This window comes from Syzygium oleosum, unplaced genomic scaffold (genome assembly GCF_021117445.2).
Source record: "Syzygium oleosum isolate NSW1041296 unplaced genomic scaffold, Sole_v2.1 Sole_v2.34, whole genome shotgun sequence".
In the NCBI taxonomy this organism is placed as follows: Eukaryota; Viridiplantae; Streptophyta; class Magnoliopsida; order Myrtales; family Myrtaceae; genus Syzygium; species Syzygium oleosum.
The window spans coordinates 402,255-424,231 of record NW_026607518.1 but is presented as its reverse complement, the minus strand read 5'-3'; the positions used below and the strand labels follow the sequence as shown (position 1 = coordinate 424,231).

At 38.7% G+C, this 21,977-nt stretch overlaps 1 protein-coding gene across 6 annotated transcripts; it reads right to left on the bottom strand.

Annotated features, from left to right (window-relative positions):
* Window positions 1-7,201: 7,201 nt before the first annotated feature.
* Window positions 7,202-20,506, bottom strand: LOC115685680 (uncharacterized). 6 transcript variants are annotated; one of them, XM_056305045.1, is made up of 20 exons: window positions 20,281-20,503; window positions 20,073-20,145; window positions 19,824-19,946; window positions 18,021-18,190; window positions 17,042-17,203; window positions 16,678-16,821; window positions 15,862-15,922; window positions 14,313-14,626; window positions 12,822-12,953; window positions 12,181-12,294; window positions 11,902-11,988; window positions 11,519-11,641; window positions 11,225-11,345; window positions 11,018-11,143; window positions 10,348-10,482; window positions 10,115-10,266; window positions 9,792-9,932; window positions 8,998-9,321; window positions 8,504-8,639; window positions 7,202-7,558 (listed from the first exon to the last, which is right to left on the bottom strand). In XM_056305045.1, the coding sequence occupies exons 1-19, from the start codon at window positions 20,335-20,337 to the stop codon at window positions 8,526-8,528; spliced, it is 2,673 nt and encodes an 890-aa protein (XP_056161020.1). In that variant the 5' UTR covers window positions 20,338-20,503; the 3' UTR covers window positions 7,202-7,558; window positions 8,504-8,525. The 6 variants fall into 6 exon arrangements, with proteins under 6 accessions (XP_056161020.1, XP_030466626.2, XP_056161021.1 ...); XM_030610766.2 differs by having other exon boundaries at window positions 10,115-10,269; window positions 20,281-20,502; XM_056305046.1 differs by having other exon boundaries at window positions 10,115-10,269; window positions 12,840-12,953; window positions 20,281-20,502.
* Between the last annotated feature and the right edge of the window lie 1,471 nt (window positions 20,507-21,977).

The following is a 21,977-nucleotide window of genomic DNA, read 5'->3' as shown; positions in this document are numbered from 1 at the left end:
GTTTAGAAGGGCATTTTCCTGAACATTTGGCTTTTTCAAAGGATTCAAAAGATGGATCATATTGGGCACAAAAATCTCTTAGTCCTTTTTTAGAAAGTTTTTGTTCTTTCTTGATTTGTTTTTGGAGACGAATGTTAGTGCACAATTGTGTTCCTATTTTATAAATATAAGAAGTTAGTTCACCATAAGAAAGAAGGTCATATGGAATTTGATTTCCATATTCTTCTCTTATCTTACCACGAACTTGTTCTCCTATGAGTTTTGGTAAACCAGCAAGAAATTTTTCTTTCCAAAAAGGCGATTGCGATCTTCTTTGGAAAACTCTTTGCAAAAATATTTCTTTATATTCTCGGAATTCTCCTAAAGATCTACATTTCATATTGGATAAAAGATCTTGATTTTTATCGAGAATATGAGAAGAATCTCCTAGAAAATGTTGGGATATAGAGAATATCAAAGTATTAACAGCATCTTGGATAGGTTGATCATTTTCATCAAGAATATTTTGACCAAAAGGGTCGAGTTTAAAGGCATTTAAAATTTGAGACCTTTGCTCATCATTCAGGTAGTTATCCCACCATCCTTTGAGCTGGCCTGTAAATCCGGCTATTAAAAGATATGCAACAGAATGATCGGAAGTATCAGGGATGGTCTTATAAGTATTAGCAAGCATGACCATCTGAGTCAGAATATTTATAAGGTTTTGTTCAGAAACACCATCTATATTCCATTCATAGATAGCATCAGAAGAATATTTGTTCTGGACTCTAGAAAAGGTTTCTTCTGTGAGAATATCAGGGGGAGTCGCACGAGAGTAATATAATTGCTGAGGATCCTTCCAAGTGATACGATTTATTTCTGGAAGTGATTCGGTATCGGATTTATCTAAAAGATTGATCTGATTGGAGGATTCAATGCGATCCGGAGTATCCTTGACACTCAAATTTTGTATTAAAGGGGTATCCAAAATTATAGGATTTTTAGGAATTAAAACTGTTTTTCCTTTGAGGAGCCTTCTCCTATCCTCTAAGGCTTTGGCAAAATCAAGACTAGGATTTTTTGGAATTTCAAAATTCCTAAAGAGAGGCGGTTTTAAATCCTTTTTCGGAACAGTTATGGAAGAAGATGAGAAACTATTCTGAGTAAGATTTTCAATTCGATCAAGCTGCTTTCCTATGGTATGCAGATGTTGATTAGAAAAGTTATTTTGTTCAACAATCTTTTTGATTCCTATACCATCTATTTCTGAGGCAGCTTTGAAAGGGGAAGCTATAATTTCAGTCTCCCGATGATCAAATTTAATTTTTCTCAGAGGAGGATGATTAGATTCGATCATATGGCCATCGTCTAATCTCCATTTATAAAATTGATCCAAGACAAAAACTTGTTTTTCTTTTAGAAATACTTTTTCAAACCAATCAAAGAAGAATACTTCGACTTCATGTTGATACATGTAATCATAATATTCTTTTTTTATTTCAAGTGCTTGTTTTTGAAAATTTGCAAAGAACCATTCTCTGATATGTTTATTTTCAAAGGAATTGAATTCTTTATTCAAAATGATTCTGTCAGGTTCAAAAGCTATTTCCAAAACATTGATTTCAGAATCTTCCATTTTGGAAGGAGTTGGGTCAGGGAAATCGGGAGTATGTTGATAAACTGGCCTGGAAATTCCTGACCTGTTATCTAAGCCACTGATGTTTGGAAGAGGAGGAGCACCAACAGATGCTTCCTCAGTATTATTCAAAGGGATATTCAAAGGAATATTAGGAATAGTATCTACTGACCTTTGAGAAGAAGTAGAATGCCAAGAAGGAATTGATCTAATGTCGCAAGATCTTCTAGGAATATCTATAGATTTTCTGGAAAATTGAATAGTTACTCTTCCTTCAGGATGTTGAATGATATTGGTAGGATCAGAATTTTGAATGATTGGCTGGGGAATTCGGTTCTCTAATTCCCATTGATCAGGAAGGGTTATCTGATTCCAAGGAATGGTCCTGGGAATGGTAACATTTGCTTTAGAAATATCAGTTTGTAAAAGAAGGGTTTCTCTATTGGAATTCAATTTAAAAGCTTTGCTACCAAAAGCAGAATTCATTACTTTGTAATAAACTCTGTAGATGAGAGCTATGGGAATAGAACCTTCAGCTATGGAATAATTATGGGTTTTTATTTGAAGAGTGAGAGATTTTAAAATATTTTTGTCTTTGAGAGAGACAGTAAGACCAGGATGACTATCAAAATGAATTGGACCGCTGCAAAGACTGGTCTCGACAGCACCAAGAATAGATTCTTCATATTTTAAAAGTCTAGCATCTCTTAAAACAAGGAGTAAAGAAGTATCTAATCCTTCTTTGGTAAGGGGCTTTGCACCGACCTGTACCAATCCTATGTGCATGTAATTCCATTTCTGGGAATGCTTTTTTATAGAATCCTTATTCAAAAGTTGTATTGAAGCAAAGGAGTTAGAAAGTGGAATATCTCTTTCTTCAGTAACAATGACATAATCATTGTTTCCAAAGAGTCTAAATTTAGAATGTTCATAAATTTTATCCAACTTGACTTTTGGAATAAACCAATTTTCAATAGATTTATTGAAATCTTCTATATTAATTTCTTCTCTATTTATTGGTCCTTGATCTGGGGACATTTGTGATAAAGAACTAGAAGAAGACTCAGATCTCCTTAATAAGTTCATTTCAAAAGACTACTTTCTTCTTTTCAATAGATTTCGACAATGCTTACCAACGGTCTTACTACCCCTCTGGGCTTTACTGCCTGGAACACATCCAGAAATCACTTGAAAAGATCTCCACGAAGGAAATCGCCTTTACTGAGAATGAATTTATAAAGAATATCTTTATCTACCCCTTGGCTCTGATACCATATATATATTGGTTGAATGTATTGCATGTCTTCATGGTTTATACATATGATATCTTTCCATCTATAAACTCACATTTTTTGGTTGGATAATCTAATATGATATCAGAGTTGGGGTTTGCCCCAATTTACTTCGTGTCTGCCCCCTATATATATTGGATTAAATGTTTCGCATGTCTACATAGTTTATACATATAATTTTTCTCCACCTATAAACTCAAGATTTTCGGTTAAATAATCTAAGGTGGTATCAGAATTAGGGTTTGCTCCAATTTACTTCATGTGCACCCCCTCGTTCTTCAAATTCCACAGTATCGTTTCTAATGCGGCTTATACATAAAGTAGATAAATGATGTAGGGTACGTTAACGGATCTCACGCGAACGAACGAGGTCCGAGGAGTTTATTGTGTGAATCCCGAAAATTGTAATGATATTCAAGAAAGAGGAAGGGGTCGTGCACGTGTATTGGGGAAGAGGTGGGTCTCCAGGCAAACAAGAGTCCTTTGCTTTGGATCTGGTGCAACTTTAGTGAGTGATAAAAAATTAAGATGGGGATGGGGAGTGATGATGAGAGAGTGTTGGGGGTGGGGGAAAGAATGTCGCCTTTTGTTTTCTATTATTAATGAAGGAGAGAGGAGGAGGAGATGGGGTTTCGATCTTGATGCCTTCTTCTTCTTGCCTCTCTCTCTCTCTTTTTCACGCTTCACGAAGCTGATTGTGGAGGAGCTCACGAGGGACTTAAGGCCATGTTTGGTTCAGCTTTCTCAATGGACTTTCGGCATGAGGTGTTTGGCAAGTCATTTTGAGACTTCATTGGTCAAATGCTAGCATTTGGAATGCTGAAACCAACTTTTTTCTCTCCAAACTACCATGACTTGTTCTAGCTTATTTCGGTTTTGCCCCTCTTATTACTGTTCATTTTCTTCGTGAGGGCGACCGGCGAGAGTGGCCGATGACACCGGATCTGGACGACAAAGGGCCGGCGAGGGGCCGGCTGAGGTCGTGCCACCTAGGCGACGAGGCTTGAGGTCGCGCGACCCAAGCGTCATCGGCCTGGGTCGCGCGACCCCAGGCGGACATCGCCTGGGTTGCGCGGCCTCAGGCGACGCGCCTGGGTCGCGCGGCCTCAGGCGTCGCGCCTGGGTCGCGCGGCCTCAGGCGACGCGCCTGGGTCGCACGGCTCCAGGCGACGGCCGCTGGCTCATTGACGGCCGCTGGCTCACTGACGGCCGTAGCCCTTCGCCGGCTCCAGGGAAGGGTATTTTTTTTTAATAGAAAAAGGGTCCCAAAGCCCTTTGCAAAAACAAAATAATCAAACACTACTTGGATCAAAGTAGCTTTACAAAGAATTTTTTACCAAACGCCATTTGCATTTCCTTAAGAGGCTTTAACCTAAGGATATTTGCATTCCTCCGATGCTCATTTGTAAAGTTGAACTAAACGGGCCCTTATTTTAAAGGGAAAATTTCATTTTGGTACTCAAAGTGGGGCCTTTTTCTCAATTTGGTACCCAAAGTGGACATAGTCCCAAATTAGTATCCAAAGTGTCCATTCAGTCTCAATTTGGTACCCAAAGTGCCCATCAGTCTCAATTTGGTACCTGAGTTCGCCGGCCGGTCAAATGCTCACCGGCCAAACAAGAAATTTACTTGTTCAATCTACCGGAACGATTTTTTTACTTTTTTTTTCTTTTCCTTTTCCTTTTCTTTTTTTTTTTCCTTCTTCCCTCCGCCGGCCATAGCCATGGCTAGCGGAGGTCGACGGCATCGGGCGAGGGCCGCCCTCGCTTGGGCTGGCGAGGGTCGCCCTCACCTGCGTCGGGCGAGGGCCACCCTCGCCTGGGTCGGCCCTCGCCCGACGCCGGCGAGGGTGACCCTCTAAAAGGCCCCACTTTGGGTACCAAAATGAAATTTTCCCTATTTTAAAAGGGACTTCCCTTTTGTCAAGCAGGATAGTTAGTAAACGTTGGGCAGATGGATTGCCTATTCTGAATTTTTTGGACTAAAGTCAAAAACTTTGCCTCGTGAAATTGAGACCTTCTAAAGTTAATAGAGAGAGAGATGAATATACTTCACTGCATGTGTTATCGAGTGGCCTGGATTTATTTCCCTTTTTGTTCTTTTCTTTTCTTTTCTTTTTTCATTTTTACATTCGTGCCTTCAGTGCGCGCTCACTCCCCTCTCTCTCCCTCTCTCTCTCTCTCTCTCTCTCTCTCTCTACGAACCTCGATGCCTTCCGCGAGTGTAGGGCGTGACTTGAAGTCTGCAATTCCTAACTTCAAACGACTCAAACCTAGCGTTGCTGCTCATGGATGGGATGGCCATTTTGCGCGCAAAGTGGTCGGGGGAGGGACCATATTTGGAAGATTGAGTGTGACGGTGGCAAGACGGCCCAATGGTGGTGCGCGCCTAGCGACACCGTGGTATCTAAGGCGGAAGTGAGGGGGGAGGGGGGCGGCATGTTTGGATTTCTTTCATATTGAGCTAACCGAATTGCCCGAGTTTAAAAGATCGCAAAAATTTGACCGTGAAGGTAACTATAACTTAAATCAGTCAATTTAGTGCATACAAGCATAAAAAAACGGGGCTTAGTAGAGAAAATTGCCTCATCGAACTTTTTTCCGTATAATCTGTTTTTGTTTGTCCAATCAGATCCCTATATTATGGTCTTTATGTTTGTATTGGATCTTTCAGGAATTGTTCACATAAACTGCCACGTCGCTGAATTTGACTAATGTCTTATTAATGTCCTTATCATATGATACGATGTATTCGTGTATATAATCAACTTGACTGGACAACTTTGTGCACATGCTCTAGCCAATCACATTCAATCAAAAGCACGAGGAGAACGCTTTTAGAGCTCCCATCATCCTCGTGTGTAGCGCACCAAGCATTCGTAATTTCGTACTTCGATCTAGCCTAATTGAAATGGTTTTTGATTTTGAGTTGGGATTATTATTCGGCAGTGTAGAAATATTTTTACATATTCATTGATAGGTAAGTAACATGTGTGTTTTGTAGTTAGTTTTCTACCCGAATTTCTTCATATGTCAATCATTCAGCGGTGAATATGTAATTTATATTTTACACACACAGTGGACCTAACAAAAATCCTTTTAAATTATACCTTTCAACCTTTTCCCAAGGATTATCAGTTTCATAGTTTGACAACTAATTTACATGGAACAATCTAAATCTTTTCAAAGTATATATTGACATGCAATATCATATATAATTTCCTGTAATTTCTGTGAATTTACTTGTTTAAGTTTTTCAAGGCTCTGGAAGGTAAATAATGAGCCAAAAAAAAGTTAGAAGTTGCATCAACGGTAATTGACAGTTGACCCTGCCTCAATATCGCATGAAAAGCTCCTTTTTTTATACTCCATAACCTAGGAAAAGAAGCTCAAACATGACAAAGAGGGACCTAAGGTATACAAGATGCAAGACTAAAGATTAAAGTACATCGACATCGTAGACCATTGAAATGAGCAACATTTATTAGCATTTATGTCCATTTAGGGATAGCAATTTGACTCACCCTAGCAAACATTCGCACCGCCCTGCCCCTAATGGGAGAGATAAAAAGGATTTTGAGATGGGAGATGGGTTCAAATAAGTCGCCCCACGCATAAGGTGAGGGCGAGGAAATGGGTTTATGAGCTTCGATGAAGCATCGGAAGGCTTAAAACGTGCTGCTTCAGCAGTTTGTTTGAGCAGACAATTTGTCTGGCTATGGCCCGACTCATTTGACCCCGCAAGAGAATGTAGGAACCTTTCTGGCGCTCGGAAGCTGCCGCTAGCGTTCATCCGCCTCTCTTCCTCTCTTTTATCTTCCTCCATTAGTGAAGCCCCCATGGTCAATGTTCAGCCTAAACGAATTGAGCTATCTCAACTTGCAAATTGCCCTGGGGGGGCACCATAGCGGGGTACACGGACCCTCGGTGCTCGAGAGGCGCTCGACCTCCCCCTCTCTCTATCTCTCTCTCTCTGCGCAATCATGTATTTTAACATGTGACAAGCACGTGATCGTTGATCGGCAACGAACTCAAGGGGGCCATAGATACAAATCTCTCAAGTTCAGGGCTACCTGAGACAAAGTCACATGTACTTTCAGAAAATAACCTTCCTTTCATCGAGATTTTGGAGTTTACCCAAGTAAAAATCTATACTGAGCTTGATATGTGGACTTGGCTTTTGAGCTGTTATTCATGTGCTTGGTTCAGGTTTTGATTGAACGTTTGTCTCTTGCTCTCTCCATCTCTCCCGTTTAAGCCGTCGTAATTTTTTTGTTGCAATATGCAATAGGCAGTTTAGGAAAACAGATGCTGCTACTATAAAATTAGAAGCTAATTTCGCACATACAAACTTTCCTTTTCCCACATATAAATATGAGAAAATTGAAAAGCACAAAAACAAAGGAAATTGCCTAATGACTCGAGCTACAAAATTTCATATCCAGAACGATATTTCCCATGGGAACATTGCCAAGAACTTGCAGCGAGCTCTCCTCTCCATAACAGGGGCCCTCCCCCGTGCGCGAGCAGACAAAGCTTAGATCAGCACGAATTTGAACAATTTGTTTCCAAGCGATGGTCAAGACTCCGCTTTCGACCGGTCGGCGACTTGTATTCTTTCAGTCTTTTTTGCTTCACCATCAGGAGAAGCGCTGCAACACGTTAAGCGAACAGATGTATCATTACCGAGAGTAAAGCTTCAAGAGAAATTCTAGTGCAGTTAGATGAGCTAACTTCAAATCAAAACCTACTGAATTTATCGAATGCCACACTGTCTCCACTATACCGATATCATTTTGAAGTTTCTTTTACTATTATAACAGTGCATCTTACGAGGTAGAGAAACGGCATCGATTATTTTTAGCAGAAACTGATAAGCCAAAAAGAAAAAAGCACCTAATGTAACCTAGTCTGCAGAAAGTATAGGGAAAACTTTTTCAGCATTCATCCATGAAATCCCCTCCTAATGATTACTACTTTTTGGTACTTGGTAGCAGTCAGGACAATAGCCTTAGAACATGAATTATACCACCATCCATTATCACCCCCAATAAAGACCTAAACAAAGAGAACTGATTTTAGCCCACTGCAGTCTCTTTCTTTTCCCCTCAATCAGCAGAATCTACTCATTCATTTGCCATAATGCAACTTACAAAAATCACAGCTGCAGTCTCTTTCTTTTCCCCTCAATCAGCAGAATCTACTCATTCATTTGCCATAATGCAACTTACAAAAATCACAGGCAAGCTTGTTGGGAAAAACAAATTCAAAACCCACCTTTACGAATGTGATTCATATGTTGTAGAAAGATGTCACTAGAGTCTTAACTGCTGCATAACGAGAGAATTTTTATTTTTTTTTCGACATACCCAGTTCCACCATTTGTTTTAGATATTCATCATGTAGATAAAAAAAGAAATCAAAAGCAATACCTATAAGTAAAGAATTGCATGCATTGAAGCTACTTTTTTAAAACTTGAAGAACGAAGACTTAAAGAATGATTAATGCAATGCAGTAACTCTCATTGAGTGGACGTATTAACCAAAGACGGAGAAAAAGAAAAAAACGGCATTTAAATTTAGAAGCGACTCAAGACCTGCTAATGCATGTTCCATTATCTACAACAAGCAAGGCGTCCCTTCTTGCAGATTACCCAACATCCTATGTACTCGAACATATGCACACTGTAGTTTGTGTCTTTCCTCCAAGGTTGTACTATTTTCCACTAAAGCCTGTAAAGGAGAAGAGAGGAGACCCATGATTAAACTACAAAGCCAAAGTAATGACTGCAAGCTCATAGATGCATTCTTTATAAGAAATAAAAGTAGAGCATAATCAAAGTACGAGTATTAGAATAATGAAGTTTCATGATGACCTTTCCGCATGGATTAACAGTTCAACACTGCACAATACAGTATGAGCACATCTAACCAGAACGTTTTTACTGTCAAGCATCATTCCAATTCTTAATCGGTCCCCCTCAGAAATTCCAAAAGGATCATATCAAGTGAAAGAAATGGGAAAGCCTGTGAACAACTAAAACAAGCACGGCGAGAAATAATTGATATAAACTAGAACGCAAAATCAAACCTGTAATGATCTTAGCATGCATTCAATCTCTGCCTTGAACGAAGATAGAATCTGTCGAATCTTAAAGTCCTTGTGCATCATTTGAAGGACATAAACAATGGTGATAACATTAGTTGAATGATCTGTCCAATGGCTACCATTTTCGGAACAAGACAATGAACTCCTATCAGATATCAATGATTCCATCTTGTTTAAAACTAGTTTCAGAAGTTTGCGACTTCGATCAAACAAGAATAAGCAAGGTATGACATAATAATGGGTCATGCGCTCAAGAACAGCAACAGCAGCTTCATCATCATCTCCTGAAATGTTGGGGATTACGACCTGAATATATGAATAAAACGTCTGATTAGATAACAACAAAAATTTGACTCTTGAGCCTGCTGATCAGAAAAAGAAATGGGCAACCGACTTTCCTAAGCAACTTAAGTATAGACCAATAGTTATCAGATAGAAAACCAGTAGATTACCCAATCATAACAAATATTAGTAAGAACCATGGGACACATGTTTGTAACCACATGAAAGACTGTTTCCTGGATAATTCGAGCAAAATATCATTAACATTAGTTCCAAGCCAAATTGAACTATTACTAAAAACCACGCCACACTCGTATGTACCATATGGAAGCCCAATTCAGAGATTATTCAAGCAAAATATCATTAGCATTAGTTCTAACCTGAATTTTGTTGCAATCGAAGAATCAAGTGATTGAAGATGAACTGAACAAACAGAAGATCGATGCATGCTTTTGTGAAATGTATAGAGAGAGAGAGAAAGAGAGAGAGCTTACAGAAAAATGATCAATCAGATATAGAGCAAGAAAACTGGCCAGACTGTCAATAGTCTGCTCAGAGAGTCTGGTTGGCTTAGAATCCAATGTGACAAGCAGTCGGAGCAAGGCACATGCATTGTCACGAAATGGTTTTAATTTCTGAAAAGAAACAAACTACATAAGAGCTCAGTCTATCCGGAATATATTTACCGAGTACTTGCTGGAATGAACTGTTAATTACAGTAGATGCATAAGAACTTTGTTCAAGAATAAATAGATGAAAAATCAATTATCATAAGTTGCAATAACTCAATCACAGGCAGTCAGTTAAGATGACTCACTATCTGATCAATTATCACTTTCTCTATCATCTGAAGGACTGTAGATTCATCACCAATATGCATAAGGCACGAGCAAACAACACTCGTCAATAATTTAAGTGTTCCGCAGTTCGAAATCTTTGGCTCGTGTTCTTTAACTGAAAGGGTATTATTATCTGTCGAAAAAAGTAGTTTCATCAGGAAAGGAAGCAACCACAAGGAACTACCCACAGAAGAAAAATGTTGGAGATTACCAGGAGAAACTTTGAAATGCGAAAGTAATGTGATGAACAAACTGATGATGTCAGATATCCATATATGTCCAGCAGTGTAGGCTGAATCAAGAACCTCTATCGTGCGGAATAACACTGAAGGTTCCAGATCATTGCCTGAAATGAATTGGCGATAAAGACCAGAAGATGAGCATAGTAAAATGGAAAATAGAGGAATCTCATGAGTTGCTTGTGCGGTATACCACGTGTTTCAACGTGTTTTATAAAAATATGCATCCACAGAAAAGATTAAGACTGTCAAAGTGCAAAAATTGTCTTCTCATGTGTTACTGACTTGCATTGATGCAATTTAGCTCTCCTTGGCCAAAACATACCAACAAATTCGGACATACTTGAGCTTAAAAGACCATAACAGTGCCTGAAAGCAAATCAACACTGAACTCAGCCTAATGATGTTTTAGTGACCATATTCATAAGCTGCTTCTCTGGTAGATGCTATTCTTTATTTAAGTGCAAGGACATCTATCGATGGAGTATCTAAAGATGATTTCTTCACTTAAATTCATCATTAAAAATAGCAAGAATATCATGTTGATGCACAAATAATTTATCAAGCATTCAAGTATCTAATAGTGCATAATGATTGCATCTCGAATTCAATCTCAGACATTTTATGGTTAGAGAAACGTACATAGACAGCATTTGGCTATTGCCTTCAGCAAAGCAGAATCCAAATGAGAGAAATAATAAAGGCAACAAACCGCAAGTTCCTGACAATCTTGAGAAAGCCTTATGAATGGTCCATAACTAACACTGCCTGCATTTGACATTACAAAAAGTCAGATGTCTGCTACACAAGTAACTATTAGTCATGAAAACTTTGTGCACTAAGCCTCACTCTCATCCTGACATTCGCAGAAAAAATCCTGAAGTCCATATTGTAAGTTATCATATTCCCACTGTAAGGCGGGTCTTGATGAAGCAGATTGTCCCACGCGAAGAATAAGACGTAACACCACCTACAAGAAGGCAAATTCACAAAGTACTTCATTGATGAATAAGGTAATTTTAGAAGAAACGGTAACTTCTGCATGCTGCTAGTAATAGCTGATATTTCTTTTAACAATGCAAGATTCAACCCATTTAGATCATTAAAGAAAAAAATATTACCGTAAATAGCTTTATGAAGTACCTGGGTAACCGACTGATGTTTTTCACCCAGCACGACTAGCAATGTAGGAAGCTCTCTTATCCAAGCAATCTGATGGTCCAACAGTTCCGGATCACTCACATCTAAATATATCATGTTTTGTCCCTGCCAACAAGCAAGATTTCTTTCTATTATGCAGAGTAAGGGACGCAGGAAACAGAACATGTGACTTAGTCAACAGAACAAATCTACAACAGAAGACAACACAGTTTCTCACATGCTCTGTGGACATCAATGTGTGTACTATTATATGGATGCAAGAGTTTACTCAAAACAGTTCAATCTAAAATACGCTTGAGTTTACGCAAGGAACTTGTACCAAACATAAATGTTTCAGCAAAGGGGGAGCAATAATAAAAACTCACAGGTATCATTATTTCCTCGACAATGGAAAGGAAGGCCAATTTCAGAGAAGACTGATGATTGCAATCTCTGAATGCCCTCGTAAATGCCTGAATTTTCCATAACAAGGGGGTCAGCAGCATTCATTTTTCCAAATTTCCCCATATCATCAGTAAAGCTTTGGTTCAAAAGAATAGGATGCTCTTGGACAGGAAATGAATCATAGGAAGGAAATAAGAGGGAAAACTCGTTTGTTATGTAGTTGCAGGAGACAAGATCCTAAAAGCATGTAATCAACCAACCTGAAGAAGGCGAGACTTCCAATTATTAGGAACCTGCGCCAAAAGTTTTGGTATAAAGGGGAGAAGCAAGTGCTTGTCGCTGACTGTTGCTTCACTCTTTACATCGTCACTTATCTGCAAAATGATAGGTGGTTTCCTTCAAAATCAGTAACAGACATTTCATCGAAGTCCAAGCAACATAAGAGGAAAGATGGATCAATAATATAAGATTGTGGTTAAGAATTCTGCAAAATGATAGGTGGTTTCCTTCACTCTCTAATTAGATTCTAGCTCACTTCATGACCAGAGTTATTCTATACAATCCTTCATTCCCAAAAGAATAATGTTCGGTATATTGATAGTGGTCTAAAATTGGTATATGGAATAATGTGCCAACCCTTGATTAAATGTTGAATATGACCTACTTACAAAAATGCCCATCCACAGAAGTGATGAAGACCCAACACAATCACATTTTTTGTTACTCAATTGTCATACAGGATAACCCCACTCCAGGCCAACAAAATACCAATCTTGGCAACCAAACAAGTTACTTTATGCGACCCCTGTATAGTATATTACAAGTGTAAGATACATTGACAGAAAATTAGACACAGATCAAAATTAGTAAACCAAGGAATGAAATAATGAAACAATCAAACCTTCCCAAGCAGCATTACTTCTACAAATTCAAGAAATCTCTCTGACAGATCATCGGGAGGAGAGATCCATTCGCTACAGCTCAGAAATATGTCGGCAATCACAACATTCAGAGTGAAGTACCTATCACTGTCCTGCCAACCACAAGAGAACTTAAAATGTAGTGCCTGAAGATAATTTTAGCAACGATGCAACATCAGTCATGAGTACACTCACATGAGAAATGTCATCAGATGAAAAGACAACCTATATTTTGAAGCTATTTAACTAATTGAGTCTCTTGATATGTATTAAAAGCTTGGAATAGGGCCCTGCTTATGTTAGAGTAGAAGGTTAAGGCAGAGGGCACAATACGCATTAATCAAATCCAAGTAGAAAAGAGCAACTTCCTGTAACAACTTAGATCTGCGAATGTATTACTTGAGATCCAAGGAGAAAATTTAAATACTTGGAAAAAACTAGATTTCTGGCATTGGGCTTAGAAGTGTTGTCTAACTTGGGCTCGGATGTCTTTTGCAAAGCCCCTCATCAGCTTGACAATCTGGAAACAAGCTTATTTAGTCAATTCTCTCTCCATTTCCTTCATATGGCTTATTAGATTCCAAAAGTAAGGATTTTGTGGAATGGGGACAATAGACATGTCCAAGCCATGGGCACATCGATTTGGCTTTACACAGTGATTGGTGGACGACAAGATGGATTTGGCCCGAATACATGTCAGAAATCCAAGGTGGGATAAATAATTCAAATTGAGAGCATTAGTTTCAATAGTGGCTAATCTATGGTCTAAATGGTTTTCCATTTTTTGATACTTTCGGCTAAAACCATAAGCATTTCTTATTTATCATCTAGTGTAAAAGTAAAGCAATTCCCTTTACTGTGGACATGATAAACTGATTATTGTATTGTGATACTCACTCTATTAATTTGAATACATAATCTAGACATGATGGCAAGAGATATGATGTGCAAGTAGCTCTAAAGAGCATAAACCGGTACGGCCCAAGAGACACATTTGGTTATTATACCATGCAAAGCATATAAAGATATTTAATCCTAGTTGGATATCGTTTGATAATGTATCATTTACTTAGTCAGTGAGCTACTTAGCTAGTGAAGCTGACTAACCTCAGAGGAATTTATCAATGAAAATCTGACTAAGCTTGGACTAAATGTGATAGCTCAAAAGGTCATATCACAGTTTCCCCTAATTGGATGGTTGAGTTCTCTGTCATGTTATTATATGCAGTGTTATCTGACATTCCAGTGTTGCAAAAACCATTCATCTGCCAAATATATCGTTCGATGATCCCACTAAATTACATTTATAGATTTCCCAGTGCCACCAAATTTTTAACTGCTTTAATTCTGTTGTTGAACTCAGTAACAGAAAGAATCTGAAATTATTCATCAAATGTGAATCAAACTTAACAAAGTAGAAAAACACACACTCACTTGGGATGGGAAAATTATGTTCGATGTATGAGTCTTACCTTCTGCGAAACACAGTGGGCTGCATTCAGCGGAAACAGTACACATAGCCTCTTCAATATAACCGATGCCACACCTTGATCCAATGTGGTCAAGGTGGCTCCTCCAAGAGTAGCTTGTAAATCAGACTCGGCCTTACCAATCCTAGAAATAAAAAACTTAACAGCAAGATCTATGCTCTGAAGTATGCACAGCATACAATCAAATGATTGGAACTCCAGTGAAGGCATCGAATTAACCACAGATAAAATCTCCCTGAGGCAATTGATCAAAACTGGCACCAGATCCTTTAATTTCTCCAGGACAAGAGCGTATCCTACAAGAAAAACGTAAGGGTTGGTGTTACCACTTACAATTACAATAACTAAATCGCAATAACAGAAAGAGAAAAGATAAAAACAAAAACGACATCTAAATACACAGTATGGACAGAGTCACTGATGTCTTCTCATTATGACTAAATTATTATTATTCTTTTTTCATAGACAATTTTTCTAGATCACTTTCACAATAAGAATATCAGAAGGCGTGGGTCTGAACTAATAACATGAATCCCAAAAAGGGTTGAAAACTATGATGGATAAGTACATGCAAAAATTACTAACATAATACAGCGGGGAAAAACCTAGGTCTCTCGGCATTTACACGTGATTCCTTTTTATTACTCCTCATTGTTTGTTTCCCACTGCAAATCTCGTCAAATTAATTCCCTAGAATTCCGACCAGTCCTTTCCGAGGTCATATATCAGCAGCCACACAAAATGCAAGTGGACTATTTCATTCCAGTACCTTGAGCATAATCTAGTATACTTTAGTCTATCAAGTATTTTAGCATTACTCTCAATCCTTGAAGCAATTTTAGCGTTCCATCATTGGTCCTCTTAACTGAGCTAACTCTGCATATCAGTTAGCAATCTTAAATCTAGTTTTCCGAAGAATCAAAACTAGATAACCGACGAAGTGTGGCTAGGAAATGGTGAAAGTTCACAATGCAGGGACAGAAATGAAATCACGCAAAAGTTAGACGAACCAAAGTTCATTAACACTTCCCTGTCCTTTATGAATCCCTTAAACTCAAACCCGAATCCAAGATGCGCAACTAAAAGTAAATTTTAAACTCAAGTTAACTCCAACCCAAGACACTCAAGTAGAAATAAACTTCTAAAGAAGAAAATGTCTAACACCTCAATTTCTTGGAGGTGATATGTACATGACAGATCCACGATTTCACCATCTAAACAAAAGACACTTGAGCAACCCCACCCCCCCAAAAAAAAAAAAAGAAAAGAAAAGAATACTATTCCCTCCTTTACCATTTATAGCACCAGGAGCCACCTTGACAAGCATTGACAACCAGTGTGCTCAGACATTGTAAGAATGTTTCTCTAGATCCTATGAAAGACTCACTAATCATTAAGAGAATGTTGACACTTCAATGCAAAAGCTCCAACAGGTGCAAGATTAAGTACCCCTACAACATACTATCAAAATCTGCTTGCATCCAAATAAAGGAATGAGAAACTAAAGGCTGGGCAAAAGACATTTACCAACCGGAAGAACTTGCATTCACATCCTGCTCAAACCCATGCAATAACCTTTTTCCAGCTGTTTTCTGATCAATGTTACAGAGATGTTAGGAACCAAAGATAATGTCTGTGCATATTCAAAATTGAAACAAGCCTTAACATAATCGCTAGTAAGTTGCACCCCCGAAACACTTAAGAGAATAAAGACATGGTCATTTGAAGAAAAATGCGTTGACCTACAAGAGGAACATTTGTTTTGCTTCTCTCAGAAAGTACTTCACTCAAGATTCTTGTTTGGGCCACTTATACATATTAGTAGCGGTGTAAGAGTAATCCTGAAAACCCAAAAAGCCCAGACCGTTTTTGTCCGAGATATGATCGGGCCAGTCTTTCGGGCCTGATATGGTTATGATACAGGCTGGTCTGGGCTAACCAGCCTGAGACAATGAAGCCCAATTAGCCCAAACCGACCTCAATAATTGTTTAAAAAATACAAAAATAATAACATTAATGGCACTATGAAACCATATTCTTCCAAACTTCCACTTCACCTCTCTGTATCCTCACTTCAAAATCCTAATGTCCACATAAACCAGGACATACAATTAATAAGATAACTCCCCCAATAAGCAAGCTTCAGAAAAATAAAGCCAACTTAAGCATCCAGTCACAGATCAGTAATGCTTAAAACATAAAGCATCAAGAAAGTAGCTACTTTTGACACAGGAGATGATAATAAACTTAAAATGATTCAGCTAGCTTTTTCTCCACCAAAAACCAACAGACATCCACAGAGAAAGACATATAGCTGAACAATTTAAAGTAAATAAATGGAAGATACCTTTTCAGATGAATCATCCTCTTGGTCGTTGCATGGCAATAATGACAAGCAGCACATAAGTCCAGCAAGGGCAGTCTTCAGCTTGCTCCTATCTTGGGCAAAAAGTTGATGCTTACAAAGTATATCCTCATAGTTTTGCAGAATCTGCCAATAAATGCGAAACTTTTAGGAGTCCACAAAAAAATCCAGGATTAAAGGAAAACAAATTATTGAGCAACACCTAATGTTCTAATGGATACTAACAATAAGTAAAATACACTCCAACAGTAATATCCTGACATAGCAGCTACAGTATGACCTTCTCTCCCTCTCATACACGTTTTTTGTTTTCTTCCACTCTATTGGGAGTGGTATATTGAAATACCTTCTCAGCATACAAAAGAAACGTTGGGGGATAGTGCAGAACAACGAGGCCAAGAAATCTGAAAGCCATCAACCGCACATCTACTGCCAGATGTGTCATTGCATTGAAAATATACGCCATCATGAGAGAAACGAAAGGCCCTTGATTGCCCTGCGATGTCAACTGAACAAGTTCCATAAGAGAATGCACCAATAAACTCTAGACAAATTGTCACTTTTCAAAGAGAATATTTGAACTTGGAAGTAACTTTCTCCCTTATTAACAACTATTGAATAAGAGTTAGGTCCAATCTAATCCAAAGAGTTCACTACTCAGGTATTAGAATAAGAGGGATCCCTACTTCATCCCCCTACACACGAAGCTCCTCTGTGGAGGATGGTTGTCTATCATACACAGCCTTCCCCCTTACTTTTTTTGGCAAAAAGACTGTTTACACCACTGAACCACGTGACCTTTCGATCACAATATCCTAATCGTTACACTAAGGTCATCTTCCCCTATCATATGGCCATATGCCATGAAAATGCATGCTGTTGGCATACAATAGACAGTCAAATCATGAAGACCATAATAACATCTCATAAGGCATGACAACCACAAAAGCACACATTCTTCAGTTAAGAACTTACTACATTCTAAGAAAATCCAAAGATAAAACAAGTTCATTTAGTTGTAAATACAAGTTTCATGCAACTACAATTAATATAGAATAGAAAGTCGAAACGTCTGTCAACTATCAATGAGGTCATAAGGTGCAGAAAACAAAAGTCAGACAATGTGCATCCCTCCATATCTAACTTCGAACTTCCACTGGTCATTCACATTTTTAATGTCACATCTTAACCTACAGTCCAAATATATGGAAGAATCAAAGATTTGCTAGCTATGATAAATGGAACTCTTTCACCTATTTAGGATAGTGCTTTCTCTTGCATTATGCAGCAAACATCAAAATGATGCAAGGGAACTCACAGCCTACCTCTTTACAACTGGGAAATATTACAGACTTAAAAAGTTGATACAGTGCCTCTCTAACCAACTTATCATCATCACCAATTCGCTCGCGCAATTTCTCTATAACAGCATACATGTGTAGCCTCAACTCATCAGGATGCTTCAGGAATAAATCTTTTATGCCCATCAACGCATCTATACCAACAATAAATGTAAATTGAGTTAAGATAAGCATTAGATAAGACATAAACATTATAGCAGAAGAAACAAGTAGCTCATGAGCTAATTATGATGTTAGAGCTGTTTATAGATAGTAAAGGATAAAGAGAAAACTTTTAGTACATTAGAAATGTACAAAGACCAAGATAAAGGAAAATAACCTGGCAAAACCAAGCAAAAGGAAAAGATTATAAGAATATCTAGAATCAAAACAAGAAGACCAAAGCCCAATTAAAGAATAGAAAACTGTCACAAACAATCTCTTATTGCGTTCTTTACAAATCCATCACATGAGACAAAGAGGTACAACATCCATGACATTTTACAAATTGAGTCTCCTACATAGGCATGCCAACAACTAAAAAGCTGGATGGCATGTCTTCTTATGACCCATACTACCTAAGACAAACTAGAGATACGATTCCAAAGCTTGAGGGCAAAGTTACAATAAAGAAAGAGATGGGCAACAGATTCACCTGAATGCTTACACATCCAACAGTAATGCGTAACAATGGAATTCCATTTTCTGAGATTGTCAATTGTAAAAATCTCATTCCAAGCTACCGTGCAGCAAATGAAAAAATTCTAGGAGAAATATTGAACAGTCAGATTGCTCTTGAGGGTACGAGCAAGCAGAAGAATTCCCCATTATAACAAGACTTAACACTGAAGGTCTTGTTATTAGCTGAGTCCCAAACCATCTTGTCATCCCCAGAGCCGCGAACTTTAACAGAATAAAGAAGAGCTAAAAAGGAGTCAATCGAGGGAAGTTCCCACTCATTAAAACTCCTTATGAAACTGGATTCCGATAACCAATAATCTGAACCATCCTTCAGAGACATAGAGTCAGAAACCATGGTATCCTTGTCAGCTGTAAGGAAAACTGACTTAAAAGGCACTTCACTACACCACAACATCATTCCAAAAGTAAACTCTTCTACCTTGTCCAATTTCAAATTTAATCCACCAGATAAAAGAGCTCCCCTTATTTCTAATTTATTTCCAAACTCAAACCTCATATAAGCAGAACAGACAACCTTGGTGCACCAACCATTGAGATCATCGTTATATTTTGCTTCGACAACTTTCACCCAAAGAGAACCCGCCTACAGAAGCTAATCTCACAAAGCCATCGGCTCAATAGAGCTTTGATTAAAGTGCCATAAGAAAGAGGAGAACAATTTGCTACAATTGATCACCCACAGCAAAAACTTTAACGAAACAATAGCAAAAACTCAGTAGACTTGACATCAACATCAACCGGAGTACTCTAATAACTATACGTGTTTCACGACGAAATGCTAAGTGATTCACTTCTACCATTCCAAAGTGTCCCCTTGAATACAATGCCAACAGTCCAGCTCAGCTGGATTCAGGTTCTAAAGTCTGATCCAATCATCTACGTATCCCTGTCCTAGATGGCATACATAATCGTTAAAAGAACAATCTTGACATGTTTCAATCTGCCCTTTTATCAAAGGAGCTCCGCAGTGTGTTAGGACGTGCGACTGGCACTTAGCACAAAACTCTCCCTCTAAATCCAACGCCAAAAGTCAAGATCACTTGCATTCTCCCAACTAGCGAGAGTATTCAATTGCTAGTAAGTTACCCCGACGAACTTTCGGATTGTGGTGGGACGTCTGCTGGAGAAGCTCCTTCAAAGTCAGACCTTTCTTGTTCACAGCTAACCCCGCCCTATCCGACGCCACGCTTTGCTCGGGAAGAACGATTGCTGCGGCGGAAAAAACACATCAAATTTCAATGGGTTACTCAATAGGCCACCGAGTCCCTTTCCGACAGACCCGCGGCGCACGCCACATGGAAACTGCGAAACTCCAGGGCGAAAAAGCTCCCATACCTTTGGATTTGATCTCGGTGTTCGTAGCATTCTTAGCCGGCGGCAGCTTCCTCCCGACCTTGCGCTTGATTTTCTGCAGCAAACATTGCATTGATCAACGTCATTACAGAGCACGGCCGGGATTCAACATCGAAAACGAACGCGCGCGCGCGCTTGATCGCGTGCGCGTATCGGCGCGCTCGTGCGGATTCAGAAGCCTGTTTCTTACTTTGAAGTCGATGCCCTTCTTCTGCTGCTTCTTCGACGGAGCCTTGGGGCGCACCATCTTCGCTGCAACTCGCCGGAGAGGACAGAATCGGCTTGCTCCGACGACCGAGGAATTGATCTTCGAATGCGACGAGAGGCGACGATGGAGCCGATACAGTGGAGGTGGATCGAGCTAGGGGGTTTACCAGAAACCCCGCCCCTCTGCGAAACCCTAGAGCACTAGAAACACTCAAAGCAGCACGAGTCAATTTTTGCTTCCGGAATTTTAGTAAGGTTTTGAGGGCAAAAGGGTAATTTACCAAATTTAATTAATCGATGGGAACTGCCTTCCGAAAATTCTGAGAGCCCAAAGCAGCTTTCGATTTTGCCAATGCCAGCATTTGAGCAAAGGGGTCTAAGAAAAAATTAACATCTCCCTTCGAAAAGCTAAACCAAACACAGCCTGAATATGAGGAGGGGGAGTTAACTGACTGGTTAATTGTCGATTGCAATAGTATCTTAGGACTTTATTTGTGTGTTAAGAAATGCATGTGTTCATTCGAATTGGTTCGTTATTAATCTCGTTTGTTTGTACTTCTCAAATTTGTTCACTGTATTAGCAGATGGCAAGTTCATCAGAAGAAAAGGCATTTTGAAACTTGGAAGATGTGGAAACCTTTTGTAAGTTGTGCATTGAACACATTGAAAAAGGCAATCATCCTGCAAACAACAAAAGAGAAGGATGGACAGCCATAATTAACAAGTTTAAAGAGTTCAAGGGCAAAAAGTATGATAAAATCAAATAAAGAGTAAGTGGCGGGAAAAATGGAAAAAATGGAAGCATTGGTTCAGAAGGAAATAGAATTAGGATGGGATCCAAAGAAGAAAGCTATTTATGCAAGTGATAAATGATGGGAGAGGAAAATTCAGATTTTTCTCCTTCTTTTGTTACTTTTTTAAAGTTCGTGTTTTATGATACAACTCATGAACATATTTATTATAATAGGCCAATCATACGCTTAGAGTTTTAGAACGAAAGGCATATATCCGGATCTTGAAGTTTTGTTGGATAGAATGTTCAAAGTTACGTTGTTATTGGAAGTATCACATGAAATCCTGCACAAGATTTACGTGTTGATGAGGATATTATGGCCACGCAACTAGATTTCGCTGATGGTGCAGGATCTACTAATGATAATATAAAGTGTAATATAGATGAAAAAATTATAGAGCCAATTGAGGCTCGAAGCCACAAAAGAGCGACACAGAGTTCGGTGTGGCAAGCTCAAGGAAAGAAAAGAAATTGACTACAGCTACTAAGCCAACAATTCAAATTGACTTCAACTATTGATAATAGGAGCACTGCGGCAACTCTTGAGAAAGGAGTTTGATCTTTACAAGAAAATCATAGAGACGTTAAAAGCCATACCTGAAATTAAGCAATACCGAAAGTTATACTTTTTTGCACTCACTCATTTTGCGGAAAAGAAAAACAATAGGCAAATCTTCATAAACTTGGATGGCGATGAAAAACAAGTGAAAATTCTGATAGCTCATATACAAAGAAATGCCATGAAGATATAGATTTTGCGAGAGTAGATTTGGATCCCAATTTATATACGGTGGATCTGGATGATGTAAATGAGAAGGGCACTGTAACTGTAACGTTTGAATGGCACGTTTATGACCCATAAGTTTAGGAAATATTTAAGGATTTTT